Here is a 17,579-nt window from a genome sequence, read left to right on the forward strand (position 1 = left end):
TCACTCATTATGTTAGACCTGTAAACCTTACACAATTATCAATGAATTTCTGCAGTACTATTGTTATCTGCCAACAAAACCCATATCACACACAAACCTTGCAACTGGTGGGATTTTTCACCACAGCATTCATTATAAATTATTCGTAGAACACAACAAACAATAATGGAACAAAGGTAAAATGGTCAAGCGCTAGCTAATGATCACTCTATGCTAGAACAAATGCACAACCCCTCTCCCATGTCTCATATAGTAAATTCTGAACGTACTACCTTACTTTCTGGACTTGCCTCATATAAGATCTGATAATGTTAGAGTCTTAATAGATAACAGATTAATTTGGAGGAAAACTGTTCATCAGAAGTTAGTAATGGTGTAATTTTTTTCATATAATACTGCCATATTTATCATGTACACCTCCTGATGGTACATATCAGGAATTTGATGATGATGATGGTTTTCAGATCAAGGTTTCTGAATTATGTAAAAAAAATAAAATAAAATAAACAAAATAAATAAATTTTGTTTATATAAAATGAATATAAAATGGTGGTTATATAAAATGAATATATAAATAAATAATTAACTTATGTAGTAATGTACCAGGTTTACAACCTCTCATGAGCAGGACATATTAAAAAAAATTAAATAAAATAAATAAAAGATTGTATTCATTTATATTTTATTCAAGTATAAGTAAGAATATTTTGCGAGTAAAGGATTCTCTAAGCTAATATACTTGAATATATGAGAATGGTTCACTTTCACATGAAAATGCTATTTGTATCCCAAATAATAATAATACATAACACACTCCCTTCACAGGGAGTGTGTTATGTGTTACCAAATATTATCCTCTGAATAAGACAGAGAACCATTAAGTACAGAACTCACATAGAATAGCCTGAAGTTCTTTTAGTTTACCTTCACTTTTTAAAAACAGAAAGATTTTGAAAAGTGTGAATTATGCCTATTTTTTGGAAGAGATGAACAAGATAACATCCAATCAGCAATATTTTATTTAATACAATAAAATATTGCTGATTGAATTTTAGAGATAAGAACATAAAAAAAATGTAATTTATCCTCAGTTTCTAATTCTAATGTGAATCAAACTTTTAGATGGAATGATCTGAAAGACTAAAGAAAGTTGTTTAATTAATTACTTAAACAGCCATGTGTCAAAATATATCAAATAATTTATGCTTCATATCTACGCTATCCAAATATTATTTCAATTTCAAAGAACACTTTGCATCCATGTAATTACTGATGTGTAAACACATCATACTCAGTATGGTGGTTATATCAGACACCATGTTTCCAAACTAAGAGGATGTCATCAACATATCTCTACCAGATAGCACATTTTGAGTTTGTTTGAGAAACTGATTTTCAAAGTTTTCCATGAAGAGATCTGCAGAAGGGGCAATAGGGGCTCCCTATTCCTAGGTCAAAAGGTGATACATGTCATGCATCAGTGGTACCTCATTTTGATTGTTACTTCTAACTAGATATATGAAACCCTGAAGAAACCATTGGTTCTTAGTACTTGAAACTAATCAGTGTATAATCTGATTGTATTTAATAAGAAATTACTAATTCCAGTATTAATTAATAAATTCATATGGCACAAAGAAAAGATTCCAAACTAGTTGATATAAATAAATATAAAAAAGTCAGCTTTCTTTCTTTCTTTCACACACACACACACACACACACATTAACTTATAAGCAACAATGGTTCTGTAAAATATCACAGAAATCACTGAACCAACCTTAAGCTGGATATGTTGATCAGGAGTCAAATTTCTTAACTGGTGCACTGCTGGCAATGTTTGCCTACTCTGTGGTGTCAGAGCCAGAATCTGATTTCCTACCTGTATAATGTGGGAAACAGTTGAAATGTAAATCTTAATTATATTATAATGAAAGAATATAAAGTATATTAAATCGATATCCTTGAACAATTCTTTATGCATTAAACATTTCTTTACACAATGATTGCAATTTAACTTTAATTCAGTTTTAATTTTAACCAACTAATCTTGAATTATATTAGCAAAATTCCTAGAAATCGCATTTTCAAATAAATGTGTATCTACTAATTTTGCATGATTTTTTTTAGTATATTTACTATGCTCATTGGGTGGCACTGATAGTAATAAGAGTTATAGAGGAAGTCAGTAGAGACCCATTAAATAATTCATGATCGCCAATGTGAATTCCAACATTTTGTTCTACAGCAGATCTCCTCACTAATCTTGCCACCTTTTGACACAGGCCATGGAAAGATATGCAGAATCTGTGGTTGCTCTTGATATTTCTAAGGCATTTGATCAAGCCTGACATCACAGCCTTCTTTCCAAGATATTTTATGTCCCCCCCCCCCCAACCCCACCCACACACACACTTTGTGAGTGGATCACCAGTTTTCTCCCTGGTTATTCATCGCACGTCATGGTAAATGGCTCCATCACACGTGATGTTTCCATCAATAATAGAGTACTTCAAAGCTCTATGCTTTCACCTACACTATTTCTCCTATACATCAATCATATTATCTCACTAACATGCAATCACCTTCATACTTTTGCTGATAACAGTGCACTCCATTTCTTGTAGTACTCAAAAGACTCATGCTCGAAATATGATTCATTATATCTTAATGCTTCCAAAACACAATCTTCCCTTATTTCCTGGAAAAAAGACCATGTCTCACTCTTTTTCACTTCTGATAACATTTCGCTCACCAACCAAAATCAGTTTTCTTTTTTTAGACTGACTTTCACATCTAGCCTATCCTAGCAGAAATACATTATATCCATAGCCTCTTCAGCTTCCAAAATGCTTTATATTCTTTTGGATTCTGAACATTACCTTTTATATGCTCAACTCCTGACTTTATAAATCCCAAATCCACCCAACCTGTCTCTCAGAATGCTTGATTGTATCTGGGAAGAACTATTCGCTTAACAGATGATTCCCATCTCTCAGTGACTCCAATTGTTTTCCAATAGTTGCTCTGTTTTTGCATCATGAATGCTATCATTTCCCCTGCTGGCCAACATCCCCATATACTATTCTGCTTCAAACTCACCAAATAAACTTCTCATTCTTTTCCTTCATTCCATATACCTCTGTTCTTTGGAAGAGTCTTCCAAATATTAATTTTCCCCAATGAATACAACCTCCATCTCTTTAAGAAACATATTAACATATTTCTTTCTACTCATTCTTCAAATGACCACAAAAACATAGTCATGTGTAAAGGTCTTGAGACTTCTCATGTGAGAGGCTGATTAAAAAAAAATCTCAACAGAGAGCTTCTAGAAAGAAATAAAATATTTCAGATATTCAGGCACAATTTTTTAGTGAAGATGGCAAATTAAATATGGAAATGGATAATAGAAGAAACAAAGATGGCATGGCAGGAAGCCCAATTAAGTAAATTTATATGGAATATGGAATAAAAGAGAAATTAGTCAAAATATTAAACTAACATATTATAGAAAATATAATAAAAATGAAAAATAAATATAATAAAATAAAAATACATGCATAAAATAATAAACTAACTGGTTATCAGAGAATGATGTAGTTACAGGGATAGAATGTAATGGGTATTGTATTTTCAGAGAAGACAGAGGAAATAGGGCAGGAGAAGGGGGGGGGGTATTATTAAGCTGAAGAACTTCAACCAACAACAATAGAAGATCACAGATCTGATGGAAATGGTTCATTTCAGGCAGTATGGTGTAGAATAGAGGCCAATATGACAAAATATATTGCTGCTATAGACTTGGGACCTAGAAAGAAAAAGATGTGGATGGCATGCATCAGCAGATTAGCACAATGAGTATAGGCCAAGCAATTATCATGAGAGACTTCAAGTATGGTGATATAGATTGGAAGGAGGAAAGGCCATATGGAAAAATGGTAATGGAATTTGCATAGTTACTAAGGGATAATCACTTGAAACAGCATACGATGGAAGGGACCAGGGATTTGAGAGTGTTGGAATTGGTAATAGCATCGGAAGATCTATCTGTAACTGCAGTAGTAACTTTACCTCCAATCTAGGAAAGTGGCAGGCAGTATTGTCCTGGGAGGTTGCTCAACATGTGGAACTTTCTGACGAGAAAGGATTTATGCAGAATTACAAAGCTGCAATTATAACAAAATTAGGAAGCAACTTGGAGCAGTGCCATGTCATAAGAACCTATGCAGATGACTATCAATATAAAGCAGGAACTGCAAAAAAAAAAGCAAAAAAGAAAAAAAAAAGCATTGTGGAAGGAATATAAACAAAGTGATTAGCATGCCCATGAGCAGTATAAACACAAAGAAGAAGGATAAGTAGTATAGTAAGGAAGGCTAAATCAGATTACGAGAGAAAATTAGATGAGCAGGCCAAAGTAAATCCAAGAGTAAATTCTAGCAAGTAAGGAAAAGAATGATTATGGAAAGATAACTACTCAGTGCTGATGGAAGGAAAGTGACAAAAGCAGAAGAAATAGTTCAGTTACTAAGTGATCACTTTGCAAGAGTATATCATCCAGATGGTGACTTTGCAGTCACTGAGAGGATAGAGACTGGTGTGAGCATTGAGGTAGATGAACTGGAGGTACTCAGTATATTGAAAAAAAGCAATGTAAATACAGCAGTGGGCCTGGATGGTATATCTGCTTGTGTACTATGAAAATGTGTAAGTGAACTGGCAGCACCTCTGACGTAGTTTTTGAATCCGGTAAGGTTCAAATTGAATGGAAAGAGGGTAAGATAGTTCCATTACATAAAGGTCACTCCAAGATAAAAAGTAGCAAATTACAGACCAATTAGTATCTCTGAAATGGTGATTAAAAATGTTGAAAAAGTTGGTTAAAAATAAAATTCAGGAATGAGTGGATAGGTTACTCTATAAGGGGCAGAATGGCTTTGTAAAAGATAGGTCCGACCTCAGTAATTTATTCATATTTTATAATAAGGTGACAACATAATTGGATAAAGGAAATGGCTACACCATGATACTGCTGGACTTTGCAAAGGCATCTGACAGAATACCAGATAGAAAACTATTAGATAAGTTGGAGCAAATGGGAATGGATATGAGGCTGGCAGCATGGATAGGGAGTGGCTGATAGACAGACAGAGGATGGTGTATGGTAGAGTGGAATCAAGGTGAATGAGGGTGAAAATGGTGTGCCCCAGGGCTCTGTACTAAGATCACTACTCTTTAATTTGTACATTAATGATATAGCAGAGAATTTGAAAGAGGATATTCATGTGTTTGCCAATTATGCAAAACTAGGGAGGGCAATAGTCGATAAAGGTGATGTAGATATCTTACAGGATGATTTAAATCAATTGGCAGTGTTGGCAAAGGACAATGGTTGTCAATTCAATGTTGTAAAATGTAATGCACTTCGGGATGAAAAAATTACACACTTCATATCATACTGATGATACTAGTTTACAGAGGTTAGGGATTTGGGGGTGATGGTGGATAGAGATTTGAAATTCAGAGAACATATCGCAAGAGTTTGACAAAATAGCTTAGAGGATTATTTGGATGGTGAAGAACACATTGACAAGTAAAATGGGAAGGTTATTTATTATTATCCCTCTCTATAAGGCTATGATTTGGCTAAATGTTGACTACTATGCAGAGAGTTTGCCACCTGTATTTCTTGGGGATTGGGAGGTGGTGGAGAGGATTCAGAAACAAGTGACCAAGCTTGCAACAGGCCTGTGGAACGTTCCCTATGAGCATAGATTGAGGGTGTGTAGGTTGCAGAGTTTAGCTGAGAGGCAGAGGAGAGGGGGGATATGATACATGGTTAATAGGGAGAAAACAAGGGGGTCACACTTGGAAGTTTGTCTAAGAGTGCAGTTAGTAAGGATGTACAGGCTAAGTTCTTTACTTGGAGAGTGGTAAATGAGCGGAACAGATTGCCAGAGGGTGGTTGTGAGTACCCCAATAGTGAATAGGTTTAAGGAGATGTAGGATAAGTATTGTGTTAATGGATAAAGCGGATCTCATGCAATGAGTCTTTTGACTTCATGGAGTACTAGTATAAATAATAATAATAAGAAGAAGATTATAAAATAAAGAGTTCTAACCAACTGTAGCCTACAGACTGGAGATGGGTTAGAAATAAAATAATTGATCAAAGGTCAGAGACCACAGGCATGATTTCAGAGAAAAATTACGGGAGTGAATAAATGGCATTATTGGCAGAATCATATTAAAAATTAAGATATCCGAATACCTAAACAGAATGAGAGAGGAAAGATTAGCAAAACAGGTGCTTGATACCAGGATGGAAGGAACAAAGATCTAGAGGACAAACCAAGAACTAGGTGGACTGATGATGTTAATAATGCCATCTAAAGAGACCTGAGAAATAAAAAATAATTCTGAAGAAAAATTTTAATAGAAAGCTATAATAATGAAAATCATATAGTACTATCAAAGAATCCTATATATCCAGTGAGGGTACATATCAGGAGTTTGATGATGATACTTCTGTAGTATATGCCTGGGTAAGGAAGATACAATTATATATATATTTAGCCAGTCAGGTAAATCAATCTTTTTATGTATTAATGACATCCAGGATTTGTGCAATGGTAATGAAATTGCAAAGCACGATAATAATAATATCATGCTTTACAAAAACAGGACAAAATTTCACTTTTTTTTTTTTCTCACATTTTTAGCTATGTATATAGTCATTAGTCATTTATAACCAATAACTATGACTAAAATGTTTTACTTCATTTTAATTCACCTGCAGAAATATATGTGAAAAGTCTTATGCAATTTGATTATCTGGCCTCCAGCACCTCAGGTAGTCTTCTGTGATATGACAAATATGGAATGACTTACTGTATATAATTTGAGAGAGAGAGAGAGGAGACTTTGATAAAAATGTAGAAGGTCAGTATCATGAAACTGGCAGAATAATGAGGAGACTAATCTCTTTTTATCTTATAATTTCCCTAACATGAGCTGGGAGAATAAAAACAGTGTTTTTCGGTCTCAAAGTTATATTAGCATGTAATACCACATGTTGCTGCTGCTACACTATAATAAAGAATTAGACTCCTAGATATATAAAAGAATGATGAAGTTGGAGAAGTCCTTAGGAGATGGATAAGAGTTATCAGTTTAATGTGCAATTTAAGTAGTATGATGATAATATTTATTTAACTATCCTTTTACATATATCAGATGGATGCAATGGGAATAGTTCTGCAATGATCTTGTATGCCATACTGGGAAGGCATGTAATATTTTAAATCACTAAGAGGAACTTAGTAAGTGACCTAAGTAACTGAGTTCTGTGAGAAGTGCTTTGTCAATGGAATAAAAATAGCCATGATTCTATGTATCAATGTTTCAGAGATATGTTGTTGTTGGTCCTGGTGACAGTTTGACTGTTTAAGCATCCTCCATTGTATGTTGCTTTCTATAAACAGATAAAAGCAAGCCATTTGAAAGATGAGTAATTTATTTTATTTTAGTGATGTGTATACTAATGCATCCAAATCATGGAACAAAATAACAGACATCATCATCATCAACACAGTGCATGCAGACTAAAGATGAAAATGGCAACAGGAGGAGGGAAAACATTGTAGACCCATCCAGTCATTTATATATTTCTTTTCCATGTAAATTAGACAGTATAAGCAGTGAATTTGAAGAATTAAAAAATGTTGAGAGAAGGAGGGGCTTGAATATCTGTTCATCCTTTATCTTATGATGATAATTTTGCTAAATATTTGGATAATTTGTGCTATGCTATCTTCTTAGTTATCTACTATTAATATGAGTTATGTTTGTGAATTTTTGGTAGTAGGTAGATGAACAGAAACCTCAGTTTGTATGACTGAGGTTTTTTTTTTTTTTTTTTTTTTTTGACACTGTCAGGCCATGATGTACACCATCCAAAGCAGCATTCTGCTTGCAGCCTGATAATATCAAAAAAAGAAAAAAGAAAAAAAAAAAGGAATATTCCAGGCATACAACTCTGTTAGTAACTCAGTCACTTCACCGAAGTGAAGCCTGTTGACTCTTATTTCAGTAATCTGTTAGTAATTTTTTTTTTTTTTCATTATGTTCAAGTTCGTTATAACTGTAGCATCACACTCATTTTCCAGTTGTTCCTAAGACTTTTTAAGTTGAATTTTGTGACTGAGAGATTACTTGTAGATTGTTTGCCTTGGCCTAGTGCACCAACTACATTAAGCCTGATGTTTTCACTTCTAATAGGAGGCAGTAAGGACCCTTTTACACAACATGGACTATAAAGTAGTGATGTGGGATATTCCTCAATATGGCTACAATTCAGAACCATAATCTTCAAATTTTTACATTAATCCCCCACCCCCCCCAAAAAATTTAGCAGAATATTCTAACTTTTTTTTTTTTTATAGTACAGACTAATACAGTTCTCAGTTTAATACCTACTCTACAATGGGAAATCAGGATTATTTTGTCACTGTCCAAATAAAATAATGCCAAAAAAGAATTTTTAATAGATACCACAAATTACACCTAGTAAAACATGCTCTAGAAGTCAGAATACTACATAAACAAATAGACAAGCGAGTCAGATGCTTTCCAAGATCTACTGCTGCCCCAATGGCATCCAAGACATACCTTGTCTTCTTGAATTATTCTAGGCTCACTTGGAGTCGAGTGTATTACTCACCCTCTTCCCCATGTTCTGGCATTTCATTGGAGGATAAAGACAAATCGTTATCTTTAACTTTATTTGATAACTTTAGTAACAAGCTGTATCTCACAAAAGAATATGAAGAAGAGAACCCCATTAATTTCTTTAAATTAACATAAACTAGATCAAGAAACCATATCAATGCTAAAATATCAAATAAACTTAATATAGGGAAGCACCTACTCTAAGAATCCTGCCATCCCTATTCTATAAAAAATACATCTGATATTTTAACATATAAGTGCTTATAAGCTTTCCACAACCTCTACAAATCTAAATTAAAAATCAGGAGCCTAAACTACATCTTTTTCAACTGATCACATCTAGTAACAAACTGTTTACCCTAATATCTTAGCAAAAATTTGTTTATCCCCAAAACAAAGAAAACACACATCCTATAAACTATTGTAGTTTCCATAATGTGCACATCTATAAAAGCTTTAAAATATATATTTTTTAAACATACAACCCACAAAGATATATTTGAATTTAAAAAAAAGTTAGCTAATCTTTCCAGAATCCCAATTAAGCAAACAAAAATAACACATCTGATTATCATAATGCGGTATACAATTTTCTTTGCCAAGCTTACTGTGATTCAGTTTACATTGAATCCATCATTATACTGCTATGATCTCAACTATATGAACATTTTACAGATTGTAACATTCCAATTCCCAACAACCAAAATAAAACTATTAAAAAAATAAATAAATAAATAAAAGCCTGAAAACTCAAACATAAAACAGAATCGTACATTAAACAATGAAAATGATTTCATACTCAATTTCACAAAATATTGAAATAAAACTACATATATCAGAAACCCTGGCCACTACAACCAACAATGTTCATCAATCATTCATTATATCAGTTAATTGGTAATTAAATCAAATAATTAAAACAAATCCCAACCTGTGGTGCTATTTATATAGGGTACACTGCCATCTATATTTTCACTCACCCTCCATAATTCTTTCTTTCTTTCTTTCTTCTGGGGATGACTGCTTGCTCAAAACAGCCAACACACCATAAAGATTCTTTTCCAATTCATTCTTTAGGACCAATCATATGCTTAGAAAATATCTGTTCATCCATATGGAATTTTAAAACATTTTTCACTAGTTCATTTCATGATCTTATTCTACCATCATCAACTTCTATAATTATCCAACATCAGTTCTACTAATTGTGTTGGTTTTTACTTTATACTGTTTATTGACTTTTACATCATTTCTATTTTATAATGTTTCTTTTGCTATTGCATTTATATATCACACAATTTTATGTTCATGGTCAACAGTGAAGACCTGGTTGGTTGAGTGGTTAGCATATCCATTCTCCTACCTTGAATCTTGTTGTGGGCATGGATGTTTGTGGATGTCTTTAGGTGGGAGATGGATTTCATCACCTGGTGTGAGACCACCTCCCTGGAGACCTGAAATGTTTTGAAAAAGTTCCATGTTCAGTCTCTAGAGCAGGGTTTCTGGATTATGTAAAAATAAATAAATAATACAAAAAAAGAAAAATTAAGAAAAAAATTGGAAAAAAAAAAAACTTAGCCCACCCATGGTACAAATGTGCTATAGGTTAACAAACCTTTCGAGTAGTGGGAGCCACATAAAAAAAAAAAACTATGTCTACCCTGAAAAAAGGAGCAACTAGGGCATCTAGCACTCACAATTCCTAAAGGTAGATCTTTCCTTCTGTTAACCTTAAAAAATATATTAATGGTTCTGTTCTTGGTCTAAAATACTTAATTGCATCCTAAACACATGTGATTATATGTGTTTAGGATGCAATAAAAGGAAGATTACACATGGGCATTCCTTAAAATAATAAGTGCACTGCATATATTTGTACAGAACTTAATAGGATTAACATGAATCACATGTTCAAAAAATTCTAATTAAAAATATGCATTTCTGTCCAGCATACAGAGGGGAGAAAAAATTTTGTTCATCACCTAAATGGATATAGAGCAAAGACTACAGATGATGCCACAGTTTAATACTATTTACTCAAAAATATCTTAAAACAAGATACTAACTTCAAAAAAAAAAAAAAAGGTATTTGAATAACAAAAATCAAATTTCCATTATATCTTTAAATTATAAATCAAAATATTTTGATAACATATCTCTTTTTATCTTATAACTTACCCTAACATGAGCTGGAAGAGCAAAATTTGTAACAGGTGTAGAATTTTGGCTGGTAGTTGAAGCAAAGGTGGGTGCAGGTGCTATGACTCTTAATGGTGCCTTAAAAAAAGTTACAAAAACACAATAAAAAAAAGTAGAATTTTTTTTCCGTAAGAATTCAAAAAATAAATGAGAAGTGAATCAAAAGTGAATGCACAGCAGGAGTTCCTACCTATAGATGCTCTCTGACCTATAAATCTTTTACATAATTTTCTTTAAGCCAGTGATTCCCAACAAACACATGCAATGGTGAGACATGGTTTAATGAAACATTTTATGTTTTTGATTTTTTGATCCCATTTTATGCTTTCTGAGGCCTTACTCCCAAATGTTTACTCATTCCTTTAAACAAATCAGAAATGGGAAATATCTGATATTTTTTTCTCCTTCAAGATTTTTTCCCCCTCCTGAATGTAAATATAGGTATTAGAAAATATAAAACGAGACCAAAGACATGCAGCATTCTATTAAAACATATGAATAAAACAGAATGTCTAAAATTTTTGCTTTTATGAATACAAATTCATTCAATCCCATCTTCTAGTCATCAGACCAGATAACTTCACATATATAAATCTACTCTGTGTTAAACGATTGGCTGTTACTGTATGAAAGGGATACTGGTTCTAGAGCCCTGCCTGTTATTGTCATTCATTTGCTACTCCACTTTCAGTTGAAAATGCCTTTTATTTTAGAGAAAATGCTCCTTGCATTGGTGAGAATTGAATCCAGGTTTTTTCCAATCACAGGATGCAATGTAAAGGCATTCACCTGCACTAGGAGGCAGTGGTTATTGACAAAGCACATCAAGGTCATCACCATATTTTGCAACATCTCTCATTATGTGTAGTTTCTGGCAGACTTGGATTTTTACTCCTGTAAAGTTGAGATGTCTCAGGAAGGAAAACTGTGCTACTTGCATATAGAACAACTAATTGACTTTTAGTTGACCAGATTCATCACACAAACAACCTTAGTTTGTTTGTGTGATGAATCCTGGTGCCATGCACCAGGATAATCAGGGTGTATGGCCATTCTTCTGACTGTGCTATAGAGGTGTTGTAAATACTTACATAAAATAACATCAACAACAACAAAATAATAATAAAAACTCATGAACTTCTTTCCATGAGTCTCTGAATAATAATGCCTACATGCTACATGCAACCCTGCAAATCTCCCAGTGCAAACTGCATACTATTTGATGAATGAAGTTAAAAAAATAAAAATAAAACAAACTATTCAATTTAAAAAAAAAAAAAAAAAGACAAAACTGTTATGTTAATATTTGTCAATGACTCAAATTTAAGAAATTTATTTCATAAAACTAAATTACTATAATATATGTACACAATTTGAAATTTGTGCATCTTTTCAAATGATGCCTGATTTGAGATGATAGTTTAAATATCTCAAAATTTAGTGATTTAGAACAGCTGCTAATCTACTGAATTTTTTATATTTTTTTAAATATATATTTTTATATACCAAGCCTTTGCACATTGTTGATTATTGGCTATGTTTAAATTGTTATTTAGTTTCCAAACAGAATTATACTGCTGGCCTGAGAACAGTAAAAAATAATGTACTTTGTACTGTTCATTTTCAATGAATTCTTGCTTGATGTAACAACTGTTATATGTTTATTCTGAGGATGTGATGAGACCTTACATATTTTATGGGTTTGGTCTATTCATATACAAACTGTAAATTCTCTAAAGTATTCAATTACCAATGATGTTAATTGATTAAGCTGAGCTCATTAAAGTTCTTCATATGAAAGTCACCAAAGAAAATACTTTCATTATTTAGGATGGATAGACTATAAGTAATCTATGTCAACAATTTTCCTCCAAATTAATCTGGGTTTTGATAGATAACAGATTAATTTGGAGGAAAATTGTTGCCTAGAAGTTAATGGCATAATTTTTTCATGTAGTACTATCATAATTATCCTGTACAACCCCTGAGAGTACATATCAGGAATTTGATGATGATGACTATAAGTAGTCTGGAAAGAAAAAGGGCATTATGGGCATACTAGGCCTAACATAAGGCTATTCATTTTGTTTACTCCAATTTCAATAACAATGCTGTTATAGAAATTTGGAGTATATAGTTTGTATAACAAACCATATATTCCAATTGTATGTAGTAGTTTGTATAACTATATATTGTACTATTGGTATAATGTATATGGCTATTTGTATGACAACCCCTAGACTGAAGAATGTTATATAAGGGATGAGTTTGCAAAAATAAACTTGCGACAGAGACTGGAGAGTAGGGAACGAACAGGAATCAGATAATGATGTATTGTGGCGGTGAATCTATGATGAGGAGGAGGACTGTAGTGAACACAAAACCATATATCATATGGTTTTGTATTTAGGCCATTGTTGTTTAACATGTATATTAATGTGCAGAGTGTCTTGAGTGCAATATTAAGTTATTTGCTGATATTACTAAATCAGAGAAAGTAATAAGGTTCATAGCTGATACAGAATCCATACAAGCTTATTTGAACAGACCATAATGTTATGCAGACAAATAATAAATATCAGGTCAATGCTGTAAAGTATAAAGTTATGCATTTTATACAGAGAACATTGTAGGCATAGCATTATATTAATCAGAATTTGTTGGAAGTGGTCAGTGAAGTTGGAGACTTGTAGAGCATTGTGGAATTTGAGTTAAAGTTCAGAAGTCAAACTGCTAAAATGGTTAGCACATAAGATAAATGCACTGTTAAAGAGTACACTAACTTATAAGAATAATGAAGTTTGGATTACTGATCCCCACCTCACTGGAACCATGTGACCATATCTGCACAGACAGTAAGATTCAGTGGTGAGTAAAAATGACACTCAACAACTGGACTATGGAATTGTACATATGAGGAAAGCTTGAGAGATTGTGGTCTTCAAATTTTGAGGAATAGGCAGGAGGATGGAGGAGATTTGATAGAAACATACAGAGTGGTAAGGGAAGTTTACAGTACCGACACAAGTGAGTTTTGCAGCTTATGGATGGCGGAGGTCATTCCCGGATACTAATTAAGGGTGTTGTTAGGAAGCATGTGAGGTCTATGTTCTTCTTGTGATGTGTGGCAAATGTGGAATGGGCTACCATTAGATGCTGTGAGTGTATCTTTTTGTAAATGTAATCAAGAAAAGATATGATAGGTATATGATAAATACCTTAAATACCTATCATATCTTTACTTGATTACATTTACCAAAAGATATAATCACAGCATCTAATGGTAGCCCATTCCACATATTCGCTTCACGTGCTTCCTAACAACACCCCTAATCTCATTATTATTATAGTTACTATTATTATGAACACTCCAAACCTGGAAGTGTTTAGAACAATGATGAATGTTCTCTAACACACTTCTGTGTTGGTGGGCCTGTTAGTGCCTTGGATATATCCAGAACTACTACTAGACTAACAAGCATCTTCAAAATGCTTGTTAGTTTTCTTTAGCTCATTTTAAAAACAAGATTGAAATAACTTTTTAGAAAGTGAAATAAAAAAAAAAAAAATTAAAAAAAATAGGCAAGTGTAGAGGTGTGAGCCTAGTACTGCAAAAGAGTGCATGTCTATACAGTACTAGGTGGTGGATAAATTTCATTAATACTATAACTACAATTTACAAGAGTGAAAGGATAAAACTAAGTTTAGACTCTAGAAACTAAGGTAAAATTCCCAGATTCCTTCTACCATATATATGTTGTGAGTCATGTTGAGTATCATGAAATGTAATAATGTAATATTGTTCTAATGATGGGGATTAGTTAATGCTGATGAAAACTCTGTCCAAAAAGGAATGCAAGTAATACCTACCTAAAAAAAATGAACTCTACTGCATTTAACAATTAAGAAAATGATGCAGACAATATACAATATACCAACTACAGTTAGTAGTTGGAAGGGGACTAATAATAATAATATCAAAAAAAGTGATTTCTGTAAAGCAACATCATTCATTATCACAATTCAATCTAGAGCCATTTTGGCATATATATATTGTAGACATAATGTTGTTTTGCATAATTTATCATTAAAATAGTCCACATAGAATTACTCAAAAGATTTTAATACAGATCCAAAATAAAAAAGCTAATTTGGCAATGCACTTCTTCACCTCCAGAAGTTAACTGCTGCAACATGCAACGTTATGTTTAATCTTGTCAGAAACCTCAAGGCAAATAGCCTCAAACTTGCTGCTACATGGGACATAATTACTATTATTGTTTTCATGAGTTTCTGCCCTAAATGACTCAAACCATCTGATATTAGTAGTACCTCATCTTCCTCTCCTATCACTTATGTCATTTCTAAAAATACTCTAAATACTTTCGATGGATATATACAGAAATATTTCCTAAAAATACAGAAGCCTCATTTCTATAATAGAATTTGTATGGCATTGTATTAAACTGAACAATTCAACTCTAGGATTCAATTGTTATGCTGCAAATTATATAATGTATTATTCTTTTTAGAACAGCTAACAATTCAAATTATATACTTAATAATGGGAGACTATATAATATTTAGTAGGCATTGTTACATGGATGTGCAGATCCCAGTTATAACATCTGACACTGAGAGCTGGGTTTCACTAATGTATTCACCAAAGCAACACACTCAGCTACTCTGGTTCTTGATATTCCCGGCATTTGTGTAGAGACATAACAAGTCACTTCCTCACTTGATCTGCATGAAGATGACTTCACGGTTTGGACATTCTGACAACAGAAAATCAAGCTTTAGCAATAATTTTCAACAAAGGTCAGAGTGGCTATCAGAATTTGAAGAGCAACAAAGATAGCAAATGAATGCAATGGATTGGTAAAGAAATTCTGAGCCATGGTAGATCAAGGGAGAAGCAAAATTCAAGATTTTGCATTCTGATGAATATACAAATGCTATCCTTGTGGAAGAATGAATTGTGTAAGGTGTAGTTTAGTCAAGTTCATTCAGGAATAATAATTCTGGTGATTTGGTAACTTGGTGTAGATCATTTATATTGCTGTTAAGAAAATGACAGTGGTAAAGTGGATGGATGCTCATGGGTGCTAAAAGAGTGTCCAGCTGTACTGGCTATTCCTTTAACCAGACTATAAAATTTGAGTCTCAGAACAGGGAGGATTCTGCAGGACTGGAAAGAATGTATGGTAATCCCACTGCACAAGGGTGGTGCAAAGTCCGATGTACCCAATTATCGGTCAATCAGTATCTCAGGAGTGGTGGTGAAGATTTTGGAAAAGTTGGTTAGGGCTTGCATTCAGAATTGGGTTGGCAGAGAATCTCTACTTTGCTATGAACAGCATAGATTTACCAAGGGAAAGTCATGTTTTAGCAACTTGCTCACATTCTATAATAATGTTACCACTGAGCTTGACAAGGGGAATGAATACACCATGATACTTTTGGATTTTGCTAAGGCTTTTGACAGAATGGAAGACTGTTGCATAAATTTCAGAATATGGGTTTGGATTATAAAAATTTAGCATGGATAAGAAGATGGCTGACTAACAGATATCAAAAAAGTGGTATATAGGGGATGCGAGTCCACAAAATTTAATTTAACTGGTGGTGTACCGCAAGTAAACGTGCCTTTTGTTCACTGTTATTCAATCTGTACATTAATGAAATTGGGAAGGATATGATAGGTGACATACAGCTATTTGCTAATGATACAAAGATAGGTAATCAGGAACGCAGTTGATATGCAGCCTGCAGAATAATTTGAATAAGCTGGAATTGTGGGCATGGGAAAATGGATGTCAGTAAATGTAAAGTCTTGTACTTTGGCATGATTAGATATCCAATACTATATTATATTCATGGCATTATGCTAGAAGAAACTGATCGAGCTAGGGATCTTGGAATGTTAGTTGATAGGAAGTTGAAGTTCATTGCCATGTAGCAAAGATTGGTCAAAAGATAATTGCAATGCTGAAACACACTTTGACATATAAAGATAAGAATGTCATTTTGCCTCTTTACAAGGCCTTGATAAGACCTCACTTGGACTATTGAGCTGGTCTGGTCTCCTGGTTTCCATTGTGATTCTGATACAGTGGAGGGAGTGAAAAAGGAGAGTGTGAAAAATGATATCAGGACTGTGGAATATTAATTATGAACACAGATTGAGAATTTGTAGACTGCAGACACTAGCGAATAGGAGAAAGGGGGGGCGGATATGATCAAGACTTACAAACTTCTGAAAGAGTCATATAGAATTTCAGTTGATGAAATTTTTTTTATTTTGTGGAGGGTGGGGAAGAGGGCATCAATCTCAGCTGACAAGAGGGCATCCTTGTCAGCTGAGAATGAATGCCACTAAAGATCTAGACTTATCTCTCACAGAGTTGTGCATGATTGAAATGGACGGCCATTGAATGTTGTGTGTGCAACAATATGAATGAATTCAAGAACAAGTATAATAGCTGGCTGGTGTAGTATGTAGCCTCCCTCGATATGTCTCTGACTCCCTGGAGGTTTCTCTTAATAATAATAATAATAAAATCATTTTTTCAGCTGTAGTTTTTACTCAGACCATTTGTAGTGACAAAATTAGACAAAAAAAACAAAATGGGTCATTGTATTACAA

General features: G+C 33.4%; 1 protein-coding gene across 6 annotated transcripts in view; it reads right to left on the minus strand.

Moving 5' to 3' along the window:
* Positions 1 to 17,579, minus strand: part of LOC150108632 (uncharacterized) — a 516,846-nt gene that overhangs the window by 101,553 nt on the left and 397,714 nt on the right. For all 6 annotated transcript variants that reach the window (XM_090390897.1, XM_090390895.1, XM_090390898.1 and 3 more), the window contains 2 exons: positions 10,910 to 11,008; positions 1,779 to 1,880 (listed from right to left, as the gene is read on the minus strand). In XM_090390897.1, coding sequence (XP_090247023.1) covers positions 1,779 to 1,880; positions 10,910 to 11,008 — 201 coding nt within the window. The remainder of the gene's footprint in view (positions 1 to 1,778; positions 1,881 to 10,909; positions 11,009 to 17,579) is intronic.

Source organism: Typopeltis vanoorti, chromosome 3 (genome assembly GCF_054136105.1).
Source record: "Typopeltis vanoorti isolate ZY-2024b chromosome 3, IOZ_Tvanoo_1.0, whole genome shotgun sequence".
Classification (NCBI taxonomy): domain Eukaryota; kingdom Metazoa; phylum Arthropoda; class Arachnida; order Uropygi; family Thelyphonidae; genus Typopeltis; species Typopeltis vanoorti.